The sequence below is a fragment of the Cuculus canorus genome, chromosome 21 (genome assembly GCF_017976375.1).
Source record: "Cuculus canorus isolate bCucCan1 chromosome 21, bCucCan1.pri, whole genome shotgun sequence".
Lineage (NCBI taxonomy): Eukaryota > Metazoa > Chordata > Aves > Cuculiformes > Cuculidae > Cuculus > Cuculus canorus.
Window position 1 is genome coordinate 344,708 of NC_071421.1, and position 12,974 is coordinate 357,681.

Sequence of the window (12,974 nt, forward strand, 5' to 3'; positions counted from 1 at the left end):
CTACACTGAGGTTAACATTCCTGTATTCTTAAGGTGCACAATGTTACTTATGTTACCTTAGCTTACCAAAACCATGCATGTTGCTTTTTTGCTTTATTCCTGCTTCTATTCGATTACTTGTGTTTCAGAGTACTTCAGTTTGTCATTTCTTGAAACAGCCAGGAGAAAATTGGGATTAAGACCTAAAATGTGCCTGTGTGATGCTTACTAAATGAACAGAAATGGGACTTTCTTAATCTGCAGAATAGTTTAAATACAGTCTATACGCTCACACGTGTAAACACTTCTTTGTTCTCGCTTTTATATCTGCAAAGTCAAGGATTATTCTCAGTGCTTCACAAGCACTCCACAACTGAGGTGAATGTATAAATCTTGGTCCTTTGTTCCTCTCCTGATGACCAGTGTCTTTAAGATTTGTATGCTGTTTGGTAAAAATTGCAGTTAAGTCTGTAAGGCACATCCACTGCGGTTTCTTACCCCTTTTACATTTTATTTCCTTCCTTTCTCTTGGGATAGATGCCATTTGATCCTGGGGGCTTACCACACTAGAGTTTTGTAAGTTGTTCCCTAATATAATTCTTAGGGACTCAAATCTCTGTTAAGGCCAGTAATCATCAAAGTGCTTTTTGGAATTGGAATTTCTTTCCGCTTGTCTGTATAAAAAAACTAAACCAGAAAATTTGTTTAACTTCACTGCTTCACTATCTACTTCAAGTACCCCCTTTAATCACTTGGGAGTTGAAGAAGCCTGTAGTTGTACTTGTAGACTTCTTGCTTCCGAAATTTAGATTAGTCCCAAAATATTTTGGGTTTGTTCTTCTGATTCTCTTCCCTTTGCAGTTTGAGTTCACATCTATTTTAGAAAATCACTGCTGATTCATTTTCCGAGTGGGGGAGGGTTTCAGACTTCTGAAATAAAAGATTCTGCAAACTCTTAATTGATCCTCTTAAGCATCATCTTTCTATGTAATATTTTTGGTTGCTGTTGTCATGATTTCCTCTCTCTCCCAATATGACATCTTAATGTGTAGCAGCAAGACTTGCCCTGTGGTGTTTGTGTAATCATCTCAAGGAGGTGATTCTGCCCCTCTATTCCTCTTGTGTGAGACCTCATCTGGAGTAATGTCCAGTTCTGGAATCATCAACATAAAGAGGAGATGGAGCTGTTGGAACAGGTTCAGAGGAGGCTACAAAGATTATCAGAGGGCTGGAGCCCCTCCCATACGAGGACAGGCTGAGAGAGTTGGGGTTCTTCAGGCTGGAGAAGAGAAGGCTCTGAAGGGGACCTTATAGCGACCTTTCAGTACCTGACAAAGGCTTGTGGTGGTAGGACTGGGGGCATTGGGTACAAACTGGAGAGGGGCAGATTTAGACTAGACATATGGAGGAATTTCTTCAGTATGAGAGTGGTGAGGCCCTGGCCCAGGTTGCCCAGGAAAGTTGTGGCTGCCTCATCCCTGGAGGTGTTCAAGGCCGCGATGGATGGGGCTTGGAGCAGCCGGGTCTAATGGGAGGTGTCCCTGCCCATGGCAGGGGGGTTTGGAACTGGATGGGCTTTAAGATCCCTTCCAACCCAAACTATTCAATGATTCTGTGATTCATTAACCTCAGCTTTGCTGAAGTCTTTCTTTTGTAGGTGTTGTGGGGCAAGCCCTCTTCCTCTCTAGGTTCATTCCAACCCTGTATTGACGCTATGAGGTTCCTATTAAATAGTCTGCCTGAACATGGACCGTTGTGCTTCCATGAAAAGGCAGTCTGCAAGGTTTGACCTTAATGGCTGATGAAAGGTCTCTGGGCTTCTCTGATGTTTCATTTATTCATGCTTCAAAAATCTACTCTGTGTACTAACTCTGTGCTTTCCTATTTTTAGGAATCAGTGAAAATACTTCCCTTGTTCACTTGGAGTTGTGCTGGAAAAATGTTTTCTTATGACAGAGTTCTGTCACGAGGGGTATTTTAAGAAACTTTGACTTATTTCTTATCACCTCCTTTTTTAGGCTAACTTACAACAGTTAAGAAAGGTAATCAGTCGTCCTGACACAATGGTGCCCTTTCTGTCTTGTTGTTCACTATTTAAAACTTAAGATTTATCTGATAAATAATTATGAGAACCTTTCCCCACACTGTGTTGTATTTTTGTTTAGAAATTATCATATTCAACCCAGAAGATTAATGTAGAAAAAAATGATACGGTATAATTTCTTATTATGGAAATCCAATAAACTTGAGAGCAGCACTTCATGTAAATCAGGCTTGACAAGCTCCTTTGCCAGTGTTTTATTTATGTAATAACAGATACTGTAGCCCCCAGAATGATTTATCATTAATTATAGCAGATAGCAACAAAGATCCTGGAAGGCACAATGCAACAGATCTATCAGCTCATTGAAATCATTATTCACTTAATGTTCCAGGTAAATTTGTACTCCTGTTCCTTTGTTTGGCTGTTGAGATTCGATGCCACATTTATCATTGTAACCTCTAGGAAGGAAACGACGTTTTCATGTGGAGTTTGTTGCCCTCCTGATGGGTGGTGGCTGTTGTAGTGAGAGCTATGGAGGAGAACATTTTAGTTCCTGGAAGTCATTCACCATTTTTAGCTGGAGAGGGGCAGTCCTGTTACGCTACCATAGCACAGGTAGCTGATTTTGGCTGACTCTGAAACAAGCTGGGGTTTGTGCTTCGTTTAAATATTCATGGGAGGAGGCTGTTTGATGCATTAAACCTTAAAATATTAGTCATACATGTGTTTCCCACAGCCTCCTTCCAGAACAAGGCATTTGTTACGGTCTAGAGAAGTGGTCCATGTGATGGGTGGGGGACTGGTGGACAGGTTGCACCCCGAGGGTGGTGGTCAGTAGCTCCATTTCCAACTGACAACCTGTCACAAGTGGGTTACCCCAGGGATCAGTATTGCACCCAACACAATGTCTTCCTAAGTGATACGGATAATGTAGCTTTCTGTGACCTCTAGAGCTCTGATTTAGGATCAGATCTGCTTTAAGATCCTCTTGTGCTCCGTACTAACACAAAGCCAGAAACTCATCACTTGTATCCTTTGCTGCTTTTGCTCTATGCTTGCTGTCAGAGTTTCTGCAGCTCTTTTTTCAGATAACCCAGGTAAAGAAGGTGTAAAATTACTTCTTTGTTCCCAGTTTTAAAAACATTCCAGGATAATAATTCATTCTCGGAGTTCTGCCTTACCCGTTACTCTGATTGCAGAGTAAGAGTGCGCATCAGGTATGTAGAACGACAGTCCCTAGGACAGAAGCTGGAGCTAACAGTGTGTAAACTGGGTGGATAAGAGGGAATTGCAATTTTTCATCATTTTAGTACACGTTATTTTTGCTGGGGCAATTGGAGCCAGCAACTCTTTCCTTATACAATAAGAAAATCCCCCACTTACGCTTGCGCACTGCTACATGGAAGAAAGACAAAACAATTGTATGCTAATATTGTATGTGTCTTTCTTTACTAATAGCTTTGTCCTGACTTCTCATGCCACACTATTACATGGCGACGTGTCATTATGAGTGACAGACACGACAGGGTAATATTAGTTTAAGGAAATTCACTTCTAAGTAAGATGTAACCCAGACAAATTACTCCCGGTTTTAACTTGCCCTTAGACCAGATTTTCTTGTTCATTAACTACAGACAAGGTTGAAAGCATAAAAAATTATTTAAATATATGTTAGCATTTCTTATTATTACTAGTTTTCCTTTTGGATGAATCTTAATTAACAGCTACTCTCATGGTTCAGATGAGGTAGCACAGCACTTCAGGGGCCATCGCTGTCTGCCTGGGCACGTTGGGAAATGAAGCCACTTCTAGTGCCTAAGACAATTTTGCCACTTTGAGTTTTCATTCATCCTTATACTTGCTCTTAGGGGAAACACTTCAGTGCTTTATTTGTGAGATGAGTCAGGAAACCTTTCTAGGGAAACTATTGAAACAGGCAGATGAAAGGGCCAAAAATGACTGCCATGGTTGATTCTAAAAATGGGTTTGGAATATGTAAAGTATTCTTTTTTCGAAAGTTTGGGGTTTTTTTTAAATGTTATTCCAAGTTTTGCCTGACTTTGGCAAGTTTTCACCCAAGATGCTGTGGAACTTTAGCCCTGCCTCTTCTGTTGGCCCAGGCAGCTCCCTTTGCCAATCTGTCGTCTGAGTGGGTTGGGAGAGCCCTGGTAGTGCCAGTGTGAATAGTAGATGTGGCACAAGTGTTTGGCTTTTTAATCACCATCATTAGCATCTCAGATCACTGTATATCAGTTATTTAGAAGCTTAAAATAGATAAGAACTGAGGGGCAAGAGATGGAAGTTGCTGCCCCACCCCCGCTGAATGAGGACTGATTTCTATATTTTCAAGCTGTCAGTACCACAAATTATGTATTTATGATATTAGGTATTTAAAAAAAATAGAACAAAAAAAATTTCTTTTGAATCATAGAATCATGGAATGGTTTGAGTTGGAATTTAAAGCCCATCCAGTTCCAGCCAGGGACACTTCCCAGTGGATCCAGTTGCTCCAAGCCCCATCCAATCTGGCCTTGAACACCTCCAGGGATGGGGCAGCCACCGCTTCTCTGGTTAACCTGGGCCAGGGCCTCCCCACCCTCACAGAAAAACATTTCCTTTGTAAAATGCCATCTCAATCTTCCCTCTTTCAGCTTCAAACCATTCCCCCTCGTCTTCTCCCTGCCCTCTCTGATCAAGAACCCCTCCCCAGCTTTCCTGGAGCTCCTTTCAGCACTGGAAGCTGCTCTAAGGTCTCCCTGGAGCCTTCTCTTCTCGAGGCTGAACCCCAGCTCTCTCCGCCTGGCCTCGTAGGGGAGTAGCTTACTGATTTCTGTCACCTTTTTAGTTTCAAATTCCATAGCAGGCCAAGCCCTGCCAACGAGGATGGAGTCAAAACTGTCCTATTAGCTGCGACAGCGCGGTGGCAAAACACTGCCTTTGGCAGAGCCTTTTTATTGGGAAGTAGAGTTCTCGAATGGTTCAAGGTTCCCTTGTCCTTGGGCACCAGAGGGAGCTCAGCAAAGTAATTCTCTTTTCTTAGGGCAGCATATTTTTTATGTGATCCTGATTGTTCGGTGTGCTGCAGCAGATGGGAATGAGGTAGAATTTCAAAGAGGATGGGGGAAGGAAATTCCTGGAAATAAAGGGCATTTGGGGCTAGTATTCTGTTGGGTACTGGACATGGTTTGTGAAAGTAAAATCTTGCCATTTGGGAAGATTAGCGCTTTAAAATGCTGCAAATTTGAAAACAGATTTTGCTGTTTCACCTAATAAGTTACAGTTGCTATGGAGTTTATTCCATTTGATAGTAGGGCAAGATGTCCGTAGCTATAAAGGGAATCTGCCTCAATTGAAATTTGTCAGCTCTAGTACTGAAAGAAATTGGCTGAATTAGATTTCTTATTAAGTCGGGTGCTTGGATTAAGTAATTATGCCAAAAGCCCTACCTACTCAAGCTACACGACAGCAATTCTTGTTCTGCTTTTCATTTTCCTTGTTGTCTTTTTCCTTCTCTCTTTATTTCCTACCTTCTTAAACACACTAGTTTGACAGAGCTGCTGGGTATCTTGACCATTGTCCCCCCTCAGTGAGAGAAGCAAATCCCTCCTTAACAATTAAGTGTTATTAAACATGTTTAGATTAAAATAACTGGTGCTCCAGTTAGGGTTGTATTGTGTAAATATTGGTGGTGCAGCACCCAGCACTCAGCATCATCTGTGCTTCCACTGAAGCCTCTTGCATGGCAGCAGTGAGAAAATGAACTCATCTGTATTATTTGAATCTTAAAATGCTCTTGCAATATTGGTAGTATTTACCTCATGTTTGGCAGGTTAAGCCTTGTGCCTTGACAAGTGATGGGATTTGTCCATGACCAGTAGAAGATCCAGCACCTGGAAGACTCCTCAATTCCTCTAAATGCTGGATGTGACTGTATCCCCACAAAAGTGTGTTCTGGCTGAACAATCCCTTTTACTGGCTTTTCTAGGTAGATTTCAAAGTGGTTCAGTGCTATTTTCTCACTGCACAGTAGCAATTTTTCTTTAGAGAAAAAGGCTCTGGATTCTTAACAGTGTTCTTAATGGACTGCAGTTATTTAATATTGTAGCATGAATGCAGCTGAACTCGGATGGGCTTTTCAACAGGGATCATAATGACTGTAATTGCGAAAGGATGCCTTGCTGAAGGAGAAGCTGCCAGATGCAATGCCATTCTGATCTAAAAAGGTCACAGTAAAAGGGACATTTAAATTAAGTTATAAATTACAGTTGAAGAACAATATTTTGATGAGCAAGACCAGAGATGTCAGAGCTGCAAGATGTAATTCATGGGCTCATTACAGAACAGAGGTGCCTGACAGCTGAGCCATGCCAAAAGGAGAATTTATTTGCAACATCAGGCACCAGAAAATGGCAGCTTTGTCGAGGAGCCGTAGTGGAAACGTGAAACCTTGTGGTAATGTGCAGGCTTTATGGTAATAAAGCCTGTGATCTTGTGTTGTTTAATGACTATTGTAATGTAAATGAGTGGCTTGGACACATGCACATTCAGAATTTTTCTTAAATCTAAAGGCCTGTCCAGTGATGCAGCTGTACCTTCTGTTTTAAAGAGTAAGTACGTTTGTGTCGATTCCTTTTGTTGCATTTCTATACAGGCATAATGACTCAGGTTCAAAATGTAGATGGCAGAGTTAATGCTAAAAATGGTGATTCTGTAGATGACAGGATAGTAATCTCGTGCTTATAGCAATACCTCGAGAAGTTCAACCAGAAGTTAATGAAACCATAGGCAGTCATCATTAGCTATTATTTATGTGTTGGAGCTGCTTGCCAATAAAGTGCTTGTGTATATTAAATGGCCAAAAGTAATAAGCAGAGAATGAGCTGGATTGGAACAAGTCAATTTAATTCTGGCACTTAAAAAAAATATTTTTCCTTTTTGCTGCATTATCCTACTCCTGGCACTTATAAAAGCTTTTTTTTTCCTCTGCTTGCTAAAAGTAACATTTTTCAGGAGTCTCTAAACCTCTGTCAGTTATCTTATTTTCACATCTGTCTTTTACTTCATGTGGTTCTTCCTCTTTCGTGTCTGTGCTTATGGGTTTTGTGATTGTTATTAATGTAATTACTTGGTCGAAAGTGCTTGTATTGATCTAGACCAGTTCTGATGGCCTGGAAACTCTTCAATTTGTCAGTAACCAGAGTGGTTACCCATTAGACCACTCTGTTCTTTCTGGGCTGATGTTTGCAGCTTGAACTGCTTGGGCAGTAGGGCTGCCAGGGAAAAACACGTGTTGTCCTTGAGGCAAAATAAAGGTGCCTCCAAGTTATAAAGAAGCTTTGGCATCACTGCATGTTTTGAGAGGGAGCAAAGAGGGGAAAAAAACCAGAAGCACCATTCTCTTCAACACAGCCAGATTTCCTAAGTGAAAAATCTTCAAGGTAGGGGCATGCACAGTGAAAAGCATTTGCAAGGTGAGATGGCAAAACAAACAGTGCTTTTTTCTTCAAGATGGATCCCTTCCCAGTGCTGGAGTGCAAACAAGGAGCAAATGAATTTGTACCCAGTAGAAAAGACAACATCTTATTTTCATGGCTGTAAGTAGCTATTGCATACCATGAGAGTATTAAAAAAAACAGGTTAAAAAGAAGTTTCAAGTCAATGGTGGTGTTTGAGTGTTGCATTGAGCAGTCACGCTGCAAGGCGAACTTTCTACCCTTATCAGTTGCCTCGTGGCTTACGTAAGATGGACTGAGATTGCTGTTTTGCTTGCATGGAGGTGTAGTCACGGGAGCTGGGAGTCAGTGGACGCAGATTTACCAGCCATTAGCCTGTTGTATGTTAGGAGATTTCACCTGGGGAGAGAGGTTTGAAAGTGATGGTTTCTACTAGGTGATCTCTGGTCATGTCTCTGCCTGACTTGAAGCAGCGTGGGGGACTATTGATGGCTCTGATGCGTTAATGCATCTCATAGCAGCAGCTCACAGAGATCACGTAGCTGAGGGAGGCGCATGGGGAGGAAATTATTGCTCAGAGTATCTGTAACTTCCCCATAGGTGCTATATGGAAAGCTGGAAATGAATAGAAAACCTCTCTGGGTTAATTTTCATGCTTGTTCCCATTCTGTTAGCCAAGCACGTGTTTCGCTGCAGTAACACTCTGTATGCTATTATTGGTTCAACCAGTGGTGAGGACAAAAAAAAGATGTTCAGGTCACCAGTTAAGGGAACATTACTATTTGTTCTGAAAACAAAACACACTGCAGGTAATGATTGGAGGTCTTTGCCCAGCAGTGACCTTTTATTTTTAGAAGTACTTTACTTTCTTTAAAGTCCCCCAAGTATAAATAAGTTTTGAATGCCCCAGTAACATGGTGGACGCGGAAGAATACCATCAGTTCAAGCTCTGTTCCTGCTGGTGATAGAAGATTTGAGCCAATTGGTGTGAAGTGCAACCCATATTGTACTCATTTCTCCTTTAACACAGCTAGGAACACATTCATCTCTGTCAGTAGAAGGCGTGCATTATGACTTAAAATCATGGAATCATAGCGTGATTAGGATTGGAAGGGACCTTGAAGCCCATTCAGTTCCTGCCATGGGCAGAGACACCTCCCACTGGATCAGGATGCTCCAAGCCCTGTCTAACCTGGGCTCCAACACCTTCAGGGATGGGGCAGCCATGACTTCTCTGGGCAGCCTGGGCCAGTGCAAGCATGTCTGTATTTCGCTGTAGATGCCATCGTAGCAATTGAAGTTGCCATTTCACCTTCTTCTTTCTGTAAGTTGTGTGGTGGCTTTCAAAAGTCAGTGCACAAACCTTTCATAGCAACATGATTTACTGGGACAGCTGCACAATGCTGGCTTTTTTTTGATGGAAATGGATTTGTATTATAGTCTTGCTAAAAAAAATTTCTGTAGGGCTAGTGATTTTTTTTTCCCTTCCCTTCTGTCTTGATTGGGATGTCTGCCTTTATTTCTTAATAGAGATCACTTAGACCTACATAACAGAAGTAAATGTGAGTAATTTAGAGCTCTTAAAAGTCTCTCTGAATCATTCTATTGGATGCAGTGTGAATGCAGAGCATTGTCAGGCGCCAAAGAGCTTCCACGCTGAGTTAAGATGAGATAAAAGATGCAATATAAGGAAAAAACAATTCTGTTCAGAGATGGCCCCAGGGTGGAAGGGTCTGGCCATTGTCGAACTTACATAATTGGTGTATATGGATTGGTTGAGAGATGCAAAGCTAAAGTAAGCAGCGCTAAGAAAATAATCTTGCTATTTTTATTCGAAGCAGAATTCTGTTCTGAAATTTCCCCCATTTGATGTAAGAAAAATGAGACTTTCCCTCTTGTAATCAGGTTTTGTTAAACCTTTATATTATTAGCGTCAAAGTCGTTAATAGCTTGTCACTGTTCAGTAATTGTATTCTGATCCTTGTTCAGTTCATCGGTCCTGGGGAAAATTCAAGAGTTCTGGTACTTGTCGAAGTGTTTTCTGAGAGTGTTTAAGCACAGGTTTAGCAGCTCGAATGTTTCTAGAGAGTGGGATGCAGGTGGCTCAGGATAAATTTTGGGTAGGAAGGAAAAGTAGGAGATAATCAAAATACAGAATCATATTTTGGTTGTCTCTATTGTAAAGAAACTTCTGAGGGTCTGTAAAATTCTCCACTGTTAACAGATAGCTTTTAAGCTTTGGTGTGCTTAGCACCTGGGTTAGAAAAACTGCCTGTTGGCTGTGTGAGGCAGTTTCCATGCAAATTGTAGCCCTTTTGTGTAGGAGGATAATTTGTTTTTCGTCATCCAAGCAATGTTTCTTTTAGATCATTTTCAGAAGACATAGAGCAGAGCTCTGGCCTAGTTCTTCAGTTCTTAAAATCCCACTGTACTTGGAAGACATGACAGGCTGTAAATCTGCAGTGCGCAGTGTGTTTTCTATCAAGGAGATTCTCATGGGTTCATTGTTGCATGGGTTTTTAATGTAGTTGCTTTTCTACCTCACCCTGATTTAAAAGTCTACTGTCTACTTCAGGCAGCTTTTGATCATGCAGATACCAAATTTATGGTTGAAAATAAGGTACAATGTAGTCTGTGACCAGCTGAAACAGAATGTGGACTTAGACATCCCTGTTTTTATGCACTCCTGTAGCTCTCTGTAGAGGTTTTGTTTCTTTTCTATACTCGTTTTCCAACAACGTGGTGATCTTTGCACTGCAATAAAATCAGAGAGAATGGGTGAGTAAGCTTGATATCCCATGGCTTGCAATCCCTTTTGTATGTTGGTTTTTCCAGTTGGGTTTACTAATCTGCACAAAATGTGCTGTATAAAGTACGACTCCTTTAAAAAATATTTTGTTGGAGCTTCTTCAAATTTGAATTTCTAACGTGAAAAAGAATTTTCAGGGCTTTCTTCAGTGCTTTATGGCCTCAAACATTATCTAGGACAAGTTTAGGAAGGAAGGGGAAAACATACTTGTTTCAATGCTTTTTCTTCTACTGAAAACCTCATTACCCTTCAGGTTATTTAAATTTCACTTCGTATATCAATAGTAAAAATAATTAGGCATAGTAAATCTCGTGTGGCCGCTTTAGTGGTTTTGCTCCAATATCAGATCACTGCTAATTTCGTTGAATGATCTGTTTGTCTTCTTTATTTTTTAGCTACATGAAAGTAACTATGATGCTGGAAAAGCCCTGCAGCGATTGGTGAAGAAACCGGTGCCAAAACTGATTGAGAAGTGTTGGACTGAAGATGAAGTGGTAGGGAAATTAATTATTCCCTTGCGCTTTGTATTTCATGTTGTTTCCCTTGCTTTTCTCTTTCTTTTTGTTTTATAAAGAGGTTATCTTTATGTGAAAGAAGAGGGGAAAATCTGTTGCACAGGACAGGTTTTTACACAATTGTGCCCTAGTTTAATATACGGGGCTTTATTAGGCTGGGGAAAATGCCATTCTAATAGCAGAATGAGAGAGTAGTGGGTCAAGTGGTTGGTTTTGAGAGGGTAAATGAACAGCTGCAGAACTTCTGGACTCTTAAAGTTCACTTCATTTTCACCTCCGGGAAGGCTGGCTACATTCCTTAATTGCAATAGAACAAGATGTACAAGGCATGCAAAGTATTCTTCCTGCTGGTACTGCAGGAAGCTGACAATGTCAGCTCAGCTTCGCTAACAGGAGGTTGGATATTAGTGCTTCTCCTAAGCAAAGGTTGAGATTAAATCCTTTCTTCCCCTCACATGGAATGTTGGAAAGTGTTTACTGACATAGCTCTTGATGGATGAATCTTTGACAAAGAGCAGACCAAAACAAGATTATCTGAAAGCTGGGATTTAGCCGTGCCATCCGCATTTACTGTAAAGTACATAGAAATTGTCAGGCTCCAAAACTGTCCTGAAAGCAGTGAATCCGTGTTATATGTAGTACCCAAAATGATGTATGGACATGATGGATTGGGTGTGCAGTGTGGTATTGTGTCCGCAGTTATGGGCCTGGAACCACTGAGGGATTTGGGCTCATGAAATGAATCCTGGTACACTGCAAGTCTCATCAACTTGGACAGCTTCATAGTCACTGTGTGGACTCTTCCACACGACTCCTTCAGTCCTTCCAGTGTGTGCTGTGTTAATGGTGTGGGCTTGTGATGCAGGTAGGGAAGGAACATGGGAATGTCATTCTTCTCTTCAGACAGAAGTTGATTATTGGTGTGTATGACTTTGGATCGAGATTTTACTGTTGTTATTTGCTTACTGGAAGATAATGCTCCTCAGCCTGGATGGAAAAAAATGTGATTTTGACCAAAGAAAGACTTCATAAAAGCTGGAGTTGACAGTGAGGTTGTGCTGATGGGAAAGGGCTGCGCATGCACATGGACCACTTTTATGTTTATTTCTGGGTATTTTTCCAGAATTTGGGGGAGATGATATCTGCATGAGAATTAGTGAAGCAAAGCTGCTGCTTGTGGTTCATTCTGCACCTTAATTGCTGCAATTGTGAGGTTTCTGCTGCCTTAATTTTTGTATGTATGATATAATGCAACTGTTCTTAATAAACAGTTTTCTGTAGTGTTGTAAGCCACAATGAATGATGAGAAGTTGGGAGCAAATTATAGATTCTTAATTTGCTGACAACTTGTAAACAAACATTCTTAAATACCCATTCAACACAAGATGCATTTTCTGGCAGCGTTTGGAATCCAAACGGTGCTCCATTACAACCCTTTGTTTGTCAGACTGTGCAGTGAAGCTCGCACGTGAGTGCCCAACTGTTTAAAAAGAAAAAGTAACTCTCGTGCATTTTCAGTACTCGGGCAAAATGCTGAACAAGTTCTCTTGGATTGCATCCTAAAAATATTTTGCATTTTAACGGTGCTGTTAATTGTGCTTCGCAGAAGAGATGTATGTGAAATATAACGTGTAAGAAGTCTGTGCCACTGCAGCCACCTGACGAGACATATCTGGGTTTGCGAAATGGAAAATGTTTTATTTTCAAGCTCAATAATTAGGCTGCATCGGGCATTAGAGTAGAAAATCAGATGATTGGAAGTTAGTTGTGGTAAAATGTTTATTACTGAAGAATTTCAAACTCGCTTATGGCTTTTACCTTGCACTGTTGGAAAAGCTGCTTCTCTTATGTATGGTGTTGGAATAAACAGAGGTAGCCATTCAACTGGTCAGGTAGGCTTACTGGGAACAGAAGTGAAAAAATCTGGTAGGGTAAAAGTGACAGGAGAAAAGAGTTTGATTTGTTTGTTTTCCTTGAATGAATGATTTTTTTAAGCTGGTGCAAGTGGTAAAGTATTTAAAGAGGTAAATAAAACTAAAAATCCTGTTGTCTCATCAAGCCATTGATAAAGCTGGCATTGGTGCCGTAAAAGAGAATGAAACAGTGCGGCCAGCAGGACTGGAGAAGTGATTGTGCCCCTATACTTGGCATTGGTGAGGCTGCACCTCAGACGC

At 41.0% G+C, this 12,974-nt stretch overlaps 1 protein-coding gene across 7 annotated transcripts in view; it reads left to right on the top strand.

Moving 5' to 3' along the window:
• Positions 1-12,974, top strand: part of RERE (arginine-glutamic acid dipeptide repeats) — a 232,565-nt gene that overhangs the window by 148,356 nt on the left and 71,235 nt on the right. For all 7 annotated transcript variants that reach the window (XM_054085460.1, XM_054085461.1, XM_054085457.1 and 4 more), the window contains one exon: positions 10,681-10,779. In XM_054085460.1, the coding sequence (XP_053941435.1) occupies positions 10,681-10,779 (99 nt within the window). The remainder of the gene's footprint in view (positions 1-10,680; positions 10,780-12,974) is intronic.